This window comes from Saccostrea cucullata, unplaced genomic scaffold, assembly GCF_032062105.1.
Source record: "Saccostrea cucullata isolate Sc308-1 unplaced genomic scaffold, CSIRO_AGI_Scuc_v1 ctg10263, whole genome shotgun sequence".
NCBI classification, from domain to species: Eukaryota; Metazoa; Mollusca; class Bivalvia; order Ostreida; family Ostreidae; genus Saccostrea; species Saccostrea cuccullata.
In genome coordinates this window covers 1,109-21,301 of record NW_026923270.1, presented here as the reverse complement: position 1 = coordinate 21,301, position 20,193 = coordinate 1,109, and the positions used below count along the sequence as shown (strand labels likewise).

The 20,193-nt window shown below is 33.4% G+C and overlaps 1 protein-coding gene across 1 annotated transcript; it reads right to left on the bottom strand.

Annotated features, from left to right (window-relative positions):
• Positions 1-16,219: 16,219 nt before the first annotated feature.
• Positions 16,220-17,697, bottom strand: LOC134263605 (zinc finger protein 723-like). Its single transcript, XM_062745990.1, has one exon. It carries the CDS (start codon positions 17,659-17,661, stop codon positions 16,942-16,944), a length of 720 nt encoding a protein of 239 aa, XP_062601974.1. The 5' UTR covers positions 17,662-17,697; the 3' UTR covers positions 16,220-16,941.
• Between the last annotated feature and the right edge of the window lie 2,496 nt (positions 17,698-20,193).

Below are 20,193 nucleotides of genomic sequence, written 5' to 3'. Positions count from 1 at the left end.
CTATATATCCTGGTGAGCTTGAGATAAAAGAAACCAGAGAGTGTGACACCGTAATTTTGTTTCATATTTGAATAGTTAACTTGAAAAAGACATTAATGTTAATCTAACAACCAAGCTCTATGATAAACGTGATGACTTTAACTTTCCCTTACTTTAAAAATATGCAGCAATATACCACCCATCACCTGCACAGAGTTTACATGTATATACCTCAATTAATTTGATTTGCAAAAGCATGCTCTATGTATGCACGTTCAATTCCTGAAACGAAGTAAAATATTGACAAACAAGTCGATAAAACAAGAATATACGCATTTCCGTTTAAAGACATAATTTCGTAAATTCTTTAGTCTTGTCAGCAAATACAATTTATCTTCTAGGGAATTGCTGACAGACTTTTTCATACAACTCTTTTTTGTTCTTAATTGATGACGGATTTTCCCGTTATATCCCGATCATGACAAGGAACACATGGCGGGTGTGATGGGTCAGCAGCGGATGCCTTTTTCTAGGAGGCACCTGATCCCACCTATGATGCTTTGGAGATTCGTGTTTCCTCTGTTCCAATTTTGCATTTTTTTATTGACTTTTGATCTTCAATACAGTTCGTTATCTTCATATGTTGCATTTCAATTGTGCTATTTAAACAAAAGTTTCTCCAAATATATCACACTTAAAAGAGGATTTTCCTCTTTATATATTTTTATTAAGTCTCTTTTCATTCTTTGAATTCTTATATTATGATTTATCCTTCAACAAGCATCATATTTATATTTTAACATTCTTAATTTCCAAACCACTTTTCCTTACACCCTTCTCCTTTCACAAACAATTTAAATACATCAGCATTCATGTACATGTAATATCTTTACATTGAACATCCAATAGTCATTTGTTAATGAACATATTTATTTGATTATCCTTTACTGTCGCACAAAAATTTATATCAAACGTTATTTTGTGTTTTTATTTTTATTTTTCTTAAATGAACCTCTTTCTTCACGCTTTACTTCTTTACGCTATTCACGTTGCCACTGACACATATTTAAAAGTATTTAAACTAATCATCTACCAACACGCCTTCTCACACACAAGAGGTGTCTCTCAAAATCTCCTGATTGCTTGCGAATATCCTTTCACAAAGATCACATTTAAATCATCTATCTCCAATACGCATCTTGATTTGTCTCCATAAAAAATTAGAAATCCTATAAATGACTTCCCGCACATTACGCAATGTAAAGTTTAATTCCCTGTAAGAATCCTCTTTAACACTCTAATGAAACCTTCACCACAAACATCAAATTTGTGAGGTGTCTCGTCATTTTGCTTCGATCACATCACATTTAAGTTTCCACAAGTATTCCGATATGTGCTTTCAAAACGGTTATGTCTTTACGTTTATGGTTCCCTTTGGCTTGACTTTCCATAAATATCAATTTTGTATGGTTTTTAATTGGAATGCGCCACCATGTGTTTCTGTAAGTTACTTGAAATACTAGTTATGAATAATTTTTCCACTTATATCACAATACTATGGATTTTCGTCTGTATGCATCTTTATGTGTGCCTTACAGAGATATAATCGGTTGAATGCCTTCCCACACACATCACATTTATAAGGTTTATCACCTGTATGTATCATCAGGTGCCTAGTTAAATCCGAATTTTTACAAAACTTTCTTTTACAGAATTTACATTTATAAGGTTTATCTCCAGTATGTGTCGTAATGTGTCTTTTTAAATCCGTTACATACTTAAGAGTCAAAATCAGCAAGCATCGAGCATTTACTTAAAAAATGTGGAAAGTGGCATAGAAACAGATTTGGTTAGAACTCATATATAAATTTTCAGAACAAAGGGTATGATAGAACAGAGGCCCAGGGGCCACAGCGCTCACCTGAGCACATCGGGTTTGAATTTACTCCCCCACCCTTCCAGGCGTTCATCATTTGAACAAACTAGAATCTACACTACCTGAGGATGATTCCATATAAATATCACTAATCATAGCTTTGAAGTACTTGAAAAGAAGATTTTAAAAGGTTTCCCTATATATCCCTATGTAAAACTTGGGGTCAGCCATTTGGCCCCACCCTAGCCGCGGGGGGTCATCATTTGAACAAACTTGAATCTGCACTACCTGAGGATGATTCCACATGAGTTTCATCTTTCCTGGCCCAGTGGTTCTGGAGAAGAAGATTTTTCCTATATATTCCAATGTAAAATTTGGGTCGGCCATTTTGGCCCCACCCTTGCCCTGGGGGTCATGATTTGAACAAACTTGAATCTACACTACCTGGGGATGATTCCACATGAGTCTCATCTTTCCTGGCCCACTGGTTCTGGAGAAAAAGATTTTTAAAGATTTTTCTTATATATTCCTATGTAAAACTTGGGTCGGCTATTTTGGCCCCACCCTTGCCCCGGGGGTCATGGTTTAAACAAAATTGTCTTCACACTACCTGAGGATGATTCCACATGAGTTTCATCTTTCCTGTCCTGATGGTTCTAGGGGAGAAGATTTTTAAAGATTTTTCTTATATATTCCTATGTAAAACTAGGGTCGGCCATTTTGGCCCCACCCTTGCCCTGGGGGTCATGATTTGAACAAACTTGAATCTACACTACCTGAGGATGATTCCACATGAGTTTCATCTTTCCGGGCCCAGTGGTTCTGGAGAAGAAGATTTTAAAAGATTTTCCTATATATTCCTATGTAAAATTTGAGTCGGCCATTTTGGCCCCACCCTTGCCCTGGGGGTCATGATTTGAACAAACTTGAATCTACACTACCTGGGGATGATTCCACATGAGTTTCATCTTTCCTGTCCTGATGGTTCTTGAGAAGAAGATTTTTAAAGATTTTTCCTATATATTCCTATGTAAAACTTGGGTCGGCCATTTTGGCCCCACCCTTGCCTCGGGGGTCATGATTTGAACAAACTTGAATCTACACTACCTGAGGATGATTCCACATGAGTTTCATCTTTCCTGGCCCAGTGGTTCTGGAGAAGAAGATTTTTAAAGATTTTTCCTATATATTCCAATGTAAAACTTGGGTCGGCCATTTTGGCCCCACCCTTGCCCTGGGGGTCATGATTTGAACAAACTTGAATCTACACTACCTGAGGATGCTTCCACACGAGTTTCATCTTTCCTGGCCCAGCAGTTCTGGAGAAGAAGATTTTTTAAAAATGTCATTAATTTTTAACAAATTCATGATTATCTCCCCTTGGAAAAGGGGGTGGCCCTTCATTTGAACAAACTTGAATCCCCTTTACACAATGATACTTTGTGCCAAGTTTGGTTGAAATTGGCCCAGTGGTTCTTGAGAAGAAGTCGAAAATGTGAAAAGTTTACAGAGAGACGGACAGACAGACGGACAGACAGACAGACGGACGCCGGACAAAATGTGATCAAAAAAGCTTACTTGAGCCTTCGGCTCAGGTGAGCTAAAAAAGCAAGCAAAAAATAATTTTTCGCATTGTTGTTTTGGAAACCACGCGCCTTCCAGATAGCGTGTTTTGTACTTTATCATGACACTTGAATTTATGGTTAAACAAATACTTTTTTTATTACTAGTCATTAAAAAAGCTTTTTTAATTATTATTTTATTTATATAAATATACTCTATTTTAACAACTGTTGATGATTGAAATTCTCTTCACCTTTTGATAAAAAAAACTAGTTTTTGGCGGTTTATTTTTCTTTAAAAACCAGCAAATTTGAAGTACTCTATAAGAAATCTACAACCACTTTAAACCTTATCAGCATAAAATATTAATTAAACAGCATTTGTTCTAGAAGAATCAGGAAAAAAATCTGCAGGCAACTAAAGCATTTATTTGTAATAACTTATTTAAATCCATAATTTTCTGTCACTTTTGCTTCAAATTACCTCCCTTTGGTATAGCTCTCTTACATAGGAGGAATAAACGGTAGTTTGTTTTCAATAACAATGTACAGAAGACTAGCAGAAAATTACAAACTTGGAGCAGTCTGAGCCTCTGTTTTGGCGTTTTTACGGGTCTTAATTACGGTGAGTTATTGAAATTTTTACAATTTACCATTAAAACAGTTACTGAAGAATGTATAGCATAAATTAGCCATGCAGTAAAATATGTAATTCTTGGCAAGTGTTTTGCACATTTTAATTTAATATTCTGATTGATTATATATTTTAGCATTATTTTAGTATTTTATAGCTAAAAAGAAAAGATTATGCATGGCCTGAAGAACCAGAAAGAGGGGGGTATCCCCCCCCTCAATAATATTGCCAATATTAAACTATAATATGAGAAAATGAAATTAAATCCCCAAACTTAGATTGTTTCTGCGGGCCTTACGTGAAAAAGTTGGTCATGATCGGTCACATAACTGTATCCAAAATTATAAAGTTTAATTTGAATTAAGTTTAATTTTGTTGTATCCACGGTATGTATGTAACCAAAGTCACTCACCAGCTATAATGAATATTATTGATAGTCGGGTAAATAAAAATTTTGTATAGTAGATATCTTTATTTACCATTTAAGAAAATACCTGATTTTTTACATAAAAAATTATGAATTTATGAAAACCAACACTATTATGAAATATTTGTAAAATGGAATGACCTTTGTTATGGCGCCCGTAAAAAAAATGAGGGGCAGGGGGTTAACTCTGTACTTAATATATTTTAGTTTAGGAAAGGGGATTACCTTGGAGGTAGTGTGATACAGACAACTGTATTATGTTGTAGTGGACTAGTGGTAACTGAATTGTATATATACCACAGTAAAATAATAATGAATTTAAAAAATATATAACTTTTTGCTGATGACATCCAGTGTTAACTTATAAAAGAAAATTCATATTCAGCTAACATTTTCTCCGGTACCACTGAACTAATTTAAGTCAACTAGGTTCAAATAATAAGCATCATTAGATTAAAAGCACGTAAATTTATGAAATGAATATCTATGCTCAACTTTTTCTTGGGGAGGGGGTTATTGGAAAGAAATGAAAAACATAATTTATAGTTTTGACAATACCTAGAACCAGTTGACCTTTTTATTGGAACTTTTTAAATGTCAAGAATATCTAAAATCAATATGGTCTCAACTTTGTGTTGTACACTTCTGTTTTTAGAATGAAATCCGGCACTTTGAAGCCAAACTCGGAGGGAAGCAGAAACAGAATTAGATGGGCATACATAGAATTAGACAGGAAAAACGTAAATAATAGTATTAATACATTTAGTAAAAACGTTAACATTTTAAAATAAAGTGATAAACCATTGAGATTTTCTTGGAATTTAATTGATTTCAATAAACGTGCTTTGCATTCATCTGCATTGCTCAAGCTCAACTAGAAATGGTTCCTAGTATATGAAGGCAAAGGTGTATAATATTACATTTTAATTTTATCACTTTTTCAGATTATGAGAATACATTATTACAGTACAGACCATTGATACTGGAAGTGAGTGGATAGTGTTATCGGAGACTCGGGGATCCAGAAAATAGATCCATTAATTGTACAGTGTATTCATGAAAGTGGATCAAATAAAAATGTTAAATCCAAAAGTAACATTCTTTGTTTGTCTGTTAGCATTTTTTTATTGTTGTAAAGCTAATAACTATCAATTTTTAGCATGCAGATTTATAATTAGCATGCGCGGTCTGAGAGGGGGGGGGGGGGGGGGACCCCCCCCCCCCCCCCCGAAATTTACAAGGTTAAAAATGTATATACAAAAGCAAGAAAAAAGTTACCTTGGACCCCCCTTGGAAAAAGCTGACCCCCCCCCCCCCCCCCCGGGGTAAACGTGACTACGTGTGAAAGGGGTATTAAAAGAGAAGGATGTTAGGAAATAGAAGTTATAGACTTACCCCCCCCCCCTCCCCGCATTTTGGAGTATCATAATTAAAACAAGGTCAGTATTAAATGATCAAACAATCAATTTCAAAACTGACGAAATGTTTTTGTGTGAAAAAAGAAAGATGGCTAGTTTAAATTCAGACGACACGTTCCTCAAATTTATGTTTTGTATCTCTAGGTATTAAATATAAAAATATTCATATTTTTCATTCTCTTCTGATTTCTACATTGTTTTCAAAATGTTTTTAAATATAAGTACAACAAAAATTTCGATATATGTCATTCAAAAGATTGCCCATTAGGGTTATTATTATTAAATATCTTTTAGGGTCAGTTCAAGTTTAGACATTCATATATATAAAACCCTTCCAGATTTTTATTTTAGGCACCAGCGGCTAATAAGGTCTTAGCTGTGTTGCAATATTGTTTCTTAATTAGGACAGCAGGAGAATATATCATCGGTTCAATGCCAAAGGTTGCAGTTATTCGTTCTTGACAGACATAGTATCGTTTTTGAAAGTGCATGGTGTTGGGCAGGCATAAAAAAAACTGCAAGAAAAAAGTGGGGAAATTGACAAAACTTGGGGGATGGGGGTCGGGTAAACATCAGATTATGTTAAGGAAAAAGTTGGTGGGGGATGTCACAACCCAGCCCCCCCCCCCCCCCACCCCCCCCCAACCCAAACCTGATGCTACATGCCTGATTGATATGGTTTTACTTTAAATTGATGTGACCTGTCATAGTGACTCACTTTCATAAACTAGAATTATCGTGAGCAAGCTCATAAAATGATACCGACCCTCCTGTTATTGCATTAAATGTTTTTAGTACAAAAAGGTCCAAATATTAATTTTAAACCTTTTTAAAATTTTGTTAGTGCAGATATACATACCAAAATGACTATGACATATACTCAAATGTATAGGAAGAAAACCGTTGTGTTGAGCACAAACTTCCAATTTCTCTTCATTCGAAGTAAGATATGTAAATGTGCCAAACTCATATAGTACACTTTTACTGCAGTGACCTTGAAAAAGCTATATCTTTGAGTCAAGGTCAAACATGTCCAAATGAACTTTGGTCAAGGTCATGACAAACCTACAGCTCAAAAATAATACCCGAGATGAAACTTGAAGTCTTTTCATTAGAATGTTACAGAATAGGCAAAGATTGCACTATTCTTCTACCAATGACCTTGAACTTGTTCACATGACCTTGGGTCAAGTTTTTGACACATCTCTGGATCATAAGCAATCTTGAAATCAAGTATGAACTTTCAGCGGCACTTCATTGAAACGTTGTGAACAAGTCAAAATTTTACATACATATGGATGGTGAAGCAAGGGTAATTCCTACCCCCCCCTTTTTTCCAAGTTTCGTTTGTGAGGAATATAAGATTCCTTTTGAAATTGAATGTGCATTTATTTATCAACAATAGTAAGATTATGAGTATACTTTGATCAGAACCAATATGGCTAATATAATGGATACTGTATGTGTATTCAATTTACCCCCACCCCTTCAAAAAAGCTTATAAATGGCAGATTGTCACACATTTTAACCATTTGTAACTTTTTTCTTCTACAGTTGCCTGCAAATCTTATTTTATAGATATGACATATAGATAACCCCTTTTAAGATCACACAATGAATTTTCCAGCCGTGGTTGTAGATTTTGTGTATATAGTGATAAACATGTGTAATTTTTTCAAAATTAATAAGCATTGAAACCATGTTCTTTTCCCGTTGTCATGCCAACAATATCACTACAGAAATTTTGTTTTTCTTATTTTTGGAGAATAAAGTAATTCCATTCTTCAACAAATAAAGTAACCAAAATACCTTATCTTATTACGTTCAGAAAACATATTAATAGAAAAATGGCTAAAAATCATTGATTTTCATAAGGATTTATGAACCCGTTGCCAAGGAAATTAATTTCCTTGGATACCAGTCCCTATATACGTTCCAAAAAAATTTTAATTGTGTTTTAGCATTAGGTAAGACAAAATCTTTTATATACCAAAATGTTTTGAAAAAAATAAAATTTTGACTTTCCATTCAACAATGTTCAATGCTCGATGCTAGCTGATTTTGACTCTTAAATGTCTTCTCACATAGTTCACATTTATAAGGTTCATCAGCACGAGACGTAAGTAAAGTAAAGTTAAGAACCACTAGTAACTTGCTACGACAAGTAAGTAAAGTTAGCTACTAGTAACTGGCTACGACAAGTTAAAATTTAGCTACTAGTAACTGGCTACGACAAGTAAGTAAAGTTAGCTACTAGTAAGATGGCTACAACAAGTAAGTAAAGTTAGCTACTAGTAACTGGCTACGACAAGTAAGTAAACTTAGCTACTAGTAACTGGCTACGACAAGTAAGTAAAGTTAGCTACTAGTAATTGGCTACGACAAGTCAAGTAAAGTTAGCTACTAGTAACTGGCTACGACAAGTAAGTAAAGTTAGCTACTAGTAACTGACTACGACAAGTAAGTAAAGTTAGCTACTAGTAACTGGCTACGACAAGTAAGTAAAGTTAGCTACTAGTAACTGGCTACGACAAGTAAGTAAAGTTAGCTACTAGTAACTGGCTACGACAAGTAAGTAAAGTTAGCTACTAGTAACTGGCTACGACAAGTAAGTAAAGTTAGCTACTAGTAACTGGCTACGACAAGTAAGTAATGTTAGCTACTAGTAACTGGCTACGACAAGTAAGTAAAGTTAGCTACTAGTAATTGGCTACGACAAGTAAGTAAAGTTAGCTACTAGTAACTGGCTACGACAAGTAAGTAAAGTTAGCTACAAGTAACTGACTACGACAAGTAAGTAAAGTTAGCTACTAGTAACTGGCTACGACAAGTAAGTAAAGTTAGCTACTAGTAACTGGCTACTAGTAAATGACTTGAACCTTCTAGCACCTTTTGTGTAAAAATATGCTAATTTGGGAGACAAATGTTGATATTCTTGAAGCAGATGGATTTTTACATCACTGATATCAACTGATATTGCTGATAAAAACAATTTCTGAGCTTTTCCACATGTTCTTACACTAAATATACCAAGATATCGTACGTAAGTAAAAAATTCAGCTACTAGTACCTTTCGTTTAAAATTATGCTATTTTCAGAGACAAATGTTAATATTCTTGAAGCAGCTGGATTTTTCCACCACTGATATCAACTGATATTGATGATAAAAAAAAAATTCTGAGCTTTTGGACATGATCTGGCACTGAAGTTATCAAGATATCTGTTGTAAAAAACTCAGCTACTGGTACCTTTTTTTGTAAAATTACTCTATTTTGGGAGACTAATCTTCATATTCTTGAAGTAGCTGGATTTTTACATCGCTGATATCAACTGATATTGCTGATAAAAGCAACCTCCTAGTTTTTCCACATGAACTGGTGCTGATGTCACCAAGATATCGTTAGTAATAAACTCAGCTACTAGTACCTTTTGTTTAAAATTGTGCTATTTTGGGATACAGATGTTGATATTATTGAAGTAGCTGTATTTTTACATCACTTATATCAATTGATATTGCTGATAAAAACAATGTCGTAGTCATTCCAGATATTCTGGCACTAAAGTTACCAAGGCATCGTTAGTAATAAACTCAGCTACTAGTACCTTTCGTTTAAAATTATGCTATTTTGGGAGACAAATCTTGATATTCTTGAAGTAGCTGGTTTTTACATCGCTGATATCCTTGTAAATTCTTATATTCTTGATAAAATCAATACCTGAGCTTTTCCACATGATCTGGCACTAAAGTTACCAAGATATCGTTAGTAATAAACGCAGCTACTAATATCTTTTGTTTAAGATTGCTATTTTGGGAGAAAAATCTTGATATTCTTGAAGTAGCAGGATTTTTACACTGCTGATAACCTCTGATATTGTTGATAAAAACAATCTCTGAGCTTTTCCACATGATCTTGCACTTAAGTTACCAAAATTTTTGCAGTTATATCTTTTGCTACTAGTGCCTTTTGTGAAATATATTTTTTGTCGACATCTTTCCAGTAGCTGGGTATTTAAAGAAGAGATATCTACTGACACGGCTAATCAGAAATTTCTCTTCACATAACACATTACCGACGATTTACGTTTACGACTTACGTTTATCTTTTGATATCTTTACAGATACTAATATATATTTTGAGGCATTGATTCTTACTAAGCTGACACTTTACTATCGCATAAGCTCTTCCGAGGAAAAAATGACTAAACCACAAATTTTTAAAAAAGGAGTGGGGTCAAGGTCAAAAGAAAGTTCAATGTCAAAAGAAAAGTCAAGAATAGTTCTCATCAGTATGCATCAACATGCGAAATTTGATATTAAACACCATTTTGAGATTATCTCCCTTGTTGCACTCTAACGTTGAGGAGGGGAATTTCGTTGCCACGTAAAAAGTCTAAAGGCTCTGAAAATTTGAACAAAATCCGTTCAGAAATGAGGAAGATATGAAGCTTCAAAGTTGGCGTCTAGGAAAAAAAAAAAAGAATAATAAGAATAATCTTAATCATCAGAATCAGTAGAAGGTCTTCCGTTGGAAATGGAAGACCTTAATTAAGTTTGCGATATAAATGTCGACTTCTTTGAAGTATCTAGGTTCTTCCACATTTGATATCTACTTATATTTCAGAAGTAAATATCCCATTAGCTTCTCTGTATGATAAATATATACATATATATATATCTATATGGATATTTTACTTGAGAAAGGCGTTAATGGTAATCCAACAATCAAGCTCTATGATAAACGTGTTACCTAAAAATTTTCAATCGTCAACTTCCCGTATATATATGTTGCAACATACCTTCATCACTCTGCATACGAGGTTTATATCTCTTAGTTGATTCGATACGCATGCTCTTCTTATAAACTATTTCTAAGTTTTATGTCGATTCAATGACCTTGTCAGTAAATACAATTAAATCACTAAGTCAAATGCTAAATGACGTTTTTTCGTACTTATTGTTAGATCATTATTTTCATACTTAATTATCGACTTTTTTGTCCGTTATTTCTTAATCAAGACTAGAGTTTCTGAACGCTTGTTGCGTTGAAAGCGGCAATGGAAGGTTAAAATAATAAATCTGACATCAATGTAGCAGATAGAATACTGATATCAAATTTCTGTTACAATTTGAAAGAAAATTAGGTGTGATTAATGTTACTTGTCTGACTGGACAGTGATGGAACTCCTACAGCTAGTATAGACAAAACAAGTTTGAAATTAAGAACTTTTTTGTTCAACATTCAATCAGTATATATTTATTTTACTTATCAGAGATGTAAAAATCCAGCTACCTCAAAAATATCAAAATTTGTATAAAAAATAGCACAATTTTACACGAAAGGTACTACTAGCTGAGTATATTACTAACAATATCTTGGTAACTTTAGCAGCCTGAGCATGTGGAAAAGCTCAGAAATTGTTTTTATCAGCAATATCAGTTGATAAGCCAGCTACTTCAAGAATGTCAAGATTAGTCACCCAAAATAGCATAATTTTACAAAAAAGGTACTAGTAGCTAAGTTTATTTCTAACGATATCTTGGTAACTTTAGTGCCAGATCATGTGGAAAAGCACAGAAATTGTTTTTATCAACAATATCAGTGGAAAACAGTGATGTAAAAATCCAGCTACTTCAAAAATATCAACATTTGTATCCCAAGTTTGTACAATTTTAAACGAAAGGTACTACTAGCTAAATTTATTACTTACGATATCTTGGTATCCTCAGTGCAAGAACATGTGAAAATGCTCAGATATTGTTTTTATCAGCAATATCAGTTGAAATCATTGATGTTAAAATCCTGCTACTTCAAGAATATCAAGATTTGTCTCCCAAAATAGCATAATTTTAAACCAAAGGTACTAGAAGTTGAGTTTATTAATAACGATTCCTTGGTAACTTTAATGTCAGATAAAGTGGAAAAAGCTCAGATATTGTTTTTATCAACAATAGCAGTGGGTATCAGCAGTGTCAAAATCCAGCTACATCAAGAATATCAAGATTTGTATCCCAAGTTTGCATAATATTACACAAAATGTACTAGTAGCTGAGTTTATTACTACAGATATCTTTGTAACTTAAGTGCCAGATCATGTGGGAAAGCTCAGATATTGTTTTCATCAACAATATAAGTTGATATCAGCGGTGTAAAAATCCAGCTACTTCAAGATTATCAACATTTGTATCCCAAAATAGCATAATTTTAAACGAAAGGTACTAGTGGCTGAGTTTATAACTAACGATACCTTGGTAACTTTAGTGCCAGATCATAGAGATCTGCAATAACTACGAGATTGTTTTTATCAGCAATATCAGTTGATATCAGTGATATAAAAATCCAGGTACTTTAATAATATCAACATTTGTATCCAAGATTTGCAGTTTTAAACAAAAGGTAGTAGTAGCTGAGTTTATTACTAACGATATTTTAGCAACTTTAGTGCCAGATCACGTGGAAAAGCTCAGAAATTGTTTTTTTCAGCAATATTAGTTAATACCAGCGGTTTTAAAAACATGTTACTTTAAGAATATCAACATTTGTCTCCCAAAATAGCATTTTTAAACAAAAGGTACTAGTAGTTGAGTTTATTACTAACGATATCTTGGTAATTTTAGTGCCAGTACATGTGGAAAAGCTCAGAGATAGTTTTTATCAACAATATCAGTGTATATCAGTGATGTAAAAATCCTGCTACTTCAAGAATATCAAGATTTGTCTCCCAAAATAGCATAATTTTACACGAAAGGTACTAGTAGCTGAGTTTATTACTAACGATAGCTTGGTCACTTTAGTGCCAGATCATGTGGAAAACCTAAGAGATTGTTTTTATCAATAATATCAATTGATATCAGCGGTATAAAAATCATGTTACTTCAAGAATATCAACATTTGTCTCCTAATATAGCAGAATTTTAAGCAAAAGGTACTAGTAGTTGGGTTTATTACTAACGATATCTTGGTAACTTTAGTGCCAGTACATGTGGAAATTCTTAGAGATTGTTTTTATCAACAATATCAGTGGATATCAGTAATGTAAAAATCCAGCTACTTCAAGTATATTAACATTTGTCTTCCAAAATACAGGTAAACTTCGGTATCTCGACATCGGATATGTCGACAACCTGGGATATGTAGACGTCCGCCCACGGTCCCGGCATTATTTACTATATAAATGATTTGCAAAAACTCTGATATGTCGACCTCGGTAATGTCGACTACCCCGCTTATCTCGACATATATTCACAGTCCCAAGAGCAAAATTTACCTGATTTATGTCGACATCAGAGCAATTTTCTGCTTTACTTAACCTAATTGTTTGTCAGCTGGTCGCTCGTCACGCACGGACGACTCCGTGTATCTCGACGTCGTCAGAAATTCACACCTTTCACCCCCATGTTTCGACTACATACTGCTTCTGTAATAATTTGTTTGTAGAGGAATCCCAAGCACTCAGTGTCTCTTAGACATTAATTGTTTAATATTATCTGGTTAACTTGGGTACGTAATATCATTGATAGATCTGCTCGATTCGGCGTAAATATACAACCGTTTTTTTATGTCGAAATCTAACATAACTTTAACATTTTGTGAAAAAAAAAAATAGCTGAATTACAATGAATAATATAGACATTTAATTCAAATTAACTTAGAAATTGTGGTAAAATGCATTCAACAGGAAACAATCCAAATCTATGGCATGCGCACGACTATCAGCATGATATCCATGCATTTGTTGCTTCATTGAGTTTGTTTTAATACGCAAATCCTTTTAAATTTTATTTTTAATTTCAAAATGAAATAAGAAATAATTACGAATGACGATGAAATAAAAATGAAATGAAGTGAAGTAACTTTAAAAAATACGCATTGAGTTTTTTTCCCGTATCACGGATGTCGACTTTTTACCGTTTCGATTGGGAGTTTATAGAGCGCATATCGTATCCTGTTCTGACAAAGCAAGTTGCACGCGGATTCGCGGAAAGCTGGATTGAAAACTTTTGCTAGTAAAATTAGAAGATTTCCATAAAAAGGGAAGCATTTTATTAAATTACATTTGTGAATAATTCCACAGATTATCTAAGAAATACAGAGAGTTAGCTAAAACAAACGAGCTACAGTCTATTGAAAATGTATGTAGTTACACATACATGTTTTACTATGCAGTGCTTAAATTAAGGACGTCGAGTCTTAACTCTGATTTCTCGACACCTCGGATATCTCGACATTTCCGGATTGTCCCGCCGATGTCGAGATAACGAAGTTTACCTGTAGCATAATTTTAAACGAAAGGTAATAGCAGCTGAATTTATTACTTACGATATCTTGGTAACTTTAGTGCAAGAACATGTGGAAATGCTCAGAAATTGTTTTTATCAGCAATATCAGTTTATATCAGTGATGTAAAAATCATGCTACTTCCAGAATATCAAGATTTGTCTCCCAAAATAGCACAATTTTAAACCAAAGGTACTAGTAGCTGAGTTTATTAATAACGATTCCTTGGTAACTTTAATGTCAGATAAAGTGGAAAAGCTCAGATATTGTTTTTATCAACAATAGCAGTGGATATCAGGGGTGTCAAAATCCAGCTACTTCAAGAATATCAACATTTGTATCCCAAGTTTGCATAATTTTACACAAAAGGTACTAAAAGGTTCAAGTCATTTACTAGTAGTCAGTTACTAGTAGCCAACTTTACTTACTTGTAGCCAGCTACTAGTAGCCAGTTACTAGTAGCCAATTTTACTTACTTCTCGTAGCCAGCTATTAGTAGCCAGTTACTAGTAGCTAACTTCACTTACTTCTCGTAGCCAGCTACTAGTAGCCAACTTTACCCACTTGTCGTAATCAGCTACTAGTAGCCAGTTACTAGTAGCTTACTTTACATATCTTCAAATTTTATGCATGCCACACAGTAAAAGTTTTGCCGACACAGTAAGATCTGTGATAATTAGAAAATCTAAACACACAATTTCTCTCTAACTAGACTTTAATTAAACAATTATATCGTCTTTCAATTACAAAAGTTAGAGCACTTAAACACTAGGGCTTCACCTTGAATAATCAATTATCTCCAAGACACTCGGCGGACTTTACGCATGAAGAAACACTAACAAATAATTTTTTTCACACTTCCATGTTACGGTTAATTGGAAGTTGCAATAAAATACATCGTATTATTTTTAAAAACTATTTAAATATGTCTTTTTATAGAGCTAGAATTATGTTCGCCCTGTAAGTCAAACATAACATCGTACGAAAGTCATTTAATTGATGTAAATAACCTGCTGAAAATTTTCAACATGTTCAAGGAACTTTTAAAATTTTTTTTACTGTTCTAAAGTTTCTTTCTTTAAATGCGGTAACTTGATAAAGAAAACTGACAAATAATCACGCCAAATCTCCTATCAAAAATGTTAAGTAATCGACTGTATCGGTCAGAATTTCCTCTGCATTCAGAACGTGATTTTACTTTTATCAATATGTACGACCATATCATTTGTATAACGAATAAACGAATTTTAAATAAGTGTGTGCAAGTATTCTTTTGTACTTATAATACATAGTGATTCAGTTGCGAATTTGATCGCGAAAATACCGCAAAAGTTTAGTGTTTCGCGTAAACTCCGCAACACAGTAAGATTTCAAATGATGGAGAACCCTGCATGTCTAATGATGTTTCTTTCTAAATCCATTGTCTGATGCTCATTAGTCTTATAGTTGGTTGACTTTTCAGCCTCACTTTGAATCTTTGAATTGGATGACCAGACTTCTTTTTCCCTTTTTAAACTAAGCAAAAATTGTTTTAAGTACTATGTCAAGCTACGTTTAAGTTCTGTAACTGGATGAATGCCTCCCTACACACATCACATTTACGAGGGTCGTTCAAAAATACGTAAACAATGTTCCTCAACGTCATATTATCATTAAAAGATTATAGATCAACACATTTTCCTAAATAAATTTATTTATTTTGTCGAAGTGTGAAGTTTCATTCCATTTGATTAAACAGAACTCACGTCAGCCAAAATTAAAAGCAACATGTTTTGTTACCACGTTGCACGGTTAACCAATATTGTAACGTCAAAAACAACGCTGAGAAAGTTTGTCAAAAGTATACACATTTTGTTATTTCAAACATGGTTTGTTGCGTCTTCTCCATTCAAAACACATATCCACAATACTTAACACCTGGTTTGCTAACAATTGTACAAATATAGCTTGAATTAGAATGTTATTGTTTTAAATTATTTGATTTACCATGCAACTTTATTATTTCTGCAACATTAAAGTACACATCACGTTCAATGACGTTCTTACTCTTTTGACAATAATTTTAACTTTAACCTGTTTCTTTGCAGACAATCCATCGTCCAATTCAAACTCGCTACCACTCAAAAATTGTACAACTTATTCAAATACACAGATTTTTTGTTCATACAGATCCTGATTTATAAGGATTTAATAAACTTGTAGAAAAAGTTTCCCGAATGTAAAGTCTAATTTTAAAGCTACTTGCTGCTCCGTGACGTCTCCAACGTCATGGTTTTTTTGCCTTTTTTAATCAAGTCCATATGTATTTAGAAGCTGATATCTTTTAAATGGAACGAGATATTACATAACCTGATTTCATTTTAATTAATACAGTAATACTTTATTTAAAAATGTAAATTTTATTTCGTTTCAGCTCCATTTATTAGAGGTATAGCTGTAAATACTAAGAAGTGAAAATAAGAAAATTCCTCAATTTTGACGGTGCTCCGTGACCCCATTTTTGCTGTTCTAAATCCTTGGTAATTTTCATAAATATGAGGATACATTCTAATTTTTTTACTCAAATTATTTGAATCTGTTGTTAAAATATTTGTATTAAATTTGGATATAATATGATGTTAAATAAAAAAGTTAGGACAAAAGTCTATGAACTTTTTGAATGACCCTCGTATACAGATTGTCCTCATATGAGTCTGTAAGTTCTGCGATAGGATGAATGACTTCCCACACACACATCACATTTATAAGGCTTATCACCAGTATGTATCCTCATTTGACTCTGTAAGTTCTGTGAGAAGCTGATGCTTTCCCACACACATCACATTTATAAGGTTTATCACCAGTATGTGTCCTCATGTGTTTCTGTAAGTGTTGTGACTGACTGAATGCTTTCCCACACACATCACATTTATAAGGTTTATCACCAGTATGTGTCCTCATGTGTTTCTGTAAGTGGTGTGACTGACTGAATGCTTTCCCACACACATCACATTTATAAGGTTTATCACCAGTATGTGTCCTAATGTGTTTCTGTAAGTGTTGTGACTGACTGAATGCTTTCCCACACACATCACATTTATAAAGTTTATCACCAGTATGTGTCCTCATGTGTTTCTGTAAGTGTTGTGACTGACTGAATGCTTTCCCACACACATCACATTTATACGGCTTATCACCAGTATGTGTCCTCATGTGTGCCTGTAAGTGACATGATTGGCTGAATGCCTTCCCACACACATCACATTTATAAGGTTTATCACCTGTATGTGTCTTCATGTGCCTCTGTAAACTATTTAATCTGTTGAATGATTTCCCACACATGTCACATATATAAGGTTTATCACCTGTATGTGTCCTCATGTGATCCTGTAGGTGATTTGTCTGTTTATATGCCTTCCCGCAAACATCACATTTATAAGGTTTTTCACCAGTATGTGTTCTCATGTGCATCTGTAGTTTTCCTGGCCAGTTGAATGCCTTTCCACACATATCACATTTATAAGGTTTGTCTGCAGCCTCAGTTTGAATCTTCGATTGGATGACCAGACTTCTTTTTCCCTCTGTAAATTAAGCAAAAATTGTTTTAAGTACTTTGTCAAGCTACGTTTTTTGATCAAATAAATGAGTCCCATTTCAAACAATATTTTACTTTCCTTTTTTTCTGTTTTCTTTCTCTTTTTTCCACTATACAGGTGAATGCATGTAATACATGTTCAAAATGTTTTTTTAAAATACTTTCAAAACAATTAAATTAATTTTATTCTAAATATATTGCTTAAGGTAGGATTCTTCTCACATTTCTTGTATTTAAAAATTAATGAAATTTTCACAGAATCAAGAGGACAATATCACTAAGTGATGGTATCAGTGAGATTAAATTTGACCGTTTAATATTAGAGGCAAGGTCAGGTCAAGGTCATTACTTTTTTCCTGGACATTAAGAATAAAAAATCACCGTTTCCAATCCCTACTTTTAATTTAAAAGATTGAATGTTTTTCTTTTTACATAAAAAGATACTAACATATAGGACCTATACGATGATATTACCAAATTGACATGGATAATTTAAATAAAATGGATATTTGCTAATCCGAATTTCCTCTACTTTTTCGTAAAGTTTTAGGATTTATTAGTTATTTTTATATGCTTCCTATGTTTAACTTTTTCCAATTTTCACATATAGTAAAGTTGTCACATAAAGGCACAAAATGATACAAAAACTAAAAGTTTTGATCGTTTACTAAGAGGGAAAAAACACTTTTTACTTTTTTTGGCTCAAATCTGTACTTAGATTTGAAGCATTTAAAAGCCAACATAGTTCTAGTATGTGGGAAAAATCTTATTTATTTGATATATTTTGACACTTTAGTCCCTTATTATTAATTTAACTTACATTTGAAAATTTCGTCTTGTCTTTGATTGCATAAAAATCATAACTTAATTCAATGTTCTATAATAATTTTTAGAGGCAGACAAGAAGATATTTTCATACGCCACCATTCCGCCAAAAATATAGTCCCTGCAAGTTTTCAAACGCAGTTTACCATTTCTATCTAAAGTTGTGTAATTGTGATGAGGAAAGAAGAATATGGTCTTTTAAATCTCCTACATCTAAATATATAAGACATATCAACAAATGTACTTTGAATGTTCTATCTAGTCAGAAACCAGAGAAGAATCCCACCTTAAAACAAAATCTTAATTTTGAAAATAATGATAAAAAAAGTAGAAAAACAAGAGGCCCACGGGCCTTATAGGTCACCTGAGTATCGTGTAACAACTTTCAAACAATTAAAATTGGTTGGTGTTTTACCCAGAGGCCATTAATTTCACAATTCACAGTTTTGAAAGAGGCACCATTGCTTCTCATAATTATAAACTTAGCATGCTTACTCTATTTACTTAATACCCAGAGGTAGATCAGAGTAACAAAAGGGAAAATGCACTTTCAATAAAAAATAACCATTTTGCTAGATGCACCTTTTTTCATCATAAAAATATAAATAAATATATAAATTCACAATTTTGGAAGAGGCACTCCTTCTTATCATAACCATGTGCTTATTTAGTTTATTTAATACCCAGAAGCAGAGAAGAATATTTTCAAAGAATAAATTCCTTTTCACCATATGATCAATAGAGCCCCGCCCTCACACCAGAACCCCTGACCCTGTTGCCATAAAATTAAAATTTTTGGCAGAGGCACTCTTGCTCAACATTACTATGTACTTAGTTTACTTAATACCCAAGAGCAGAGAAGATTTTCAAAGAAATAATCCATTTTCACTATACAATCAATAGATACATATCTGAGGCTTTTTACTTACATCTGTGTTGATGTGTCTTTCTAAACTTCCAGTTTGATCTTCATCTGAACAATAGTTCTGTAATTTTTCAGTATCGTTCTGAATATTTGAATGGGGTTCAAAATCGCTCCTCTCCTTCTGCAAATATGACAAAGAAATCAGTTTCGTTGCTCTATAGAACAGGGCACTGCTCTGATCATATTTAATGTAATGATAAAAAGTTGAACACATAAATATTTATTTTAAGAATCTATTTAAGAACTCCTTTGACCTTGTGAATTTTTAAAATCGAATCTTCTTAATTTTGATTGAAAAAAAACCTTGGTGACCTTTTATCTATTAAACATTACGTAATTTTTTCTCTAATCAATGCTTGATGACATGATATATGATCTTATGTTTCTCTGCAGAACAAACTAGAGGTACTGTGAGCAATGAGCTCACTAAAATACCCCCTGCCTCCCATATGAATATAATGGCATTGTCCAGGTTTTGTTATGAGAAACCCAAAAGTGTCAGATCAAAAAGTAAAATAGGAGATGGACAATGGCAATATGTAATCAAGATTCTTTGAAAGTCTCATCTAATTTTATTCAGTGGTATGACAGGAGTTGTGGATAAAAGATGGGTACCTCAAAGCGTTACAGACGGATGGACTAACAGACATCGCGATTACAGTATACCTCCCACTTTTCAAGACAGGGGGTATCGTCG

Bases quoted from the DNA above. Each gene is read 5' to 3' on its own strand.
- LOC134263605 (XM_062745990.1), bottom strand. From the start codon at position 17,661: ATGTGTGGAAAGGCATTCAACTGGCCAGGAAAACTACAGATGCACATG.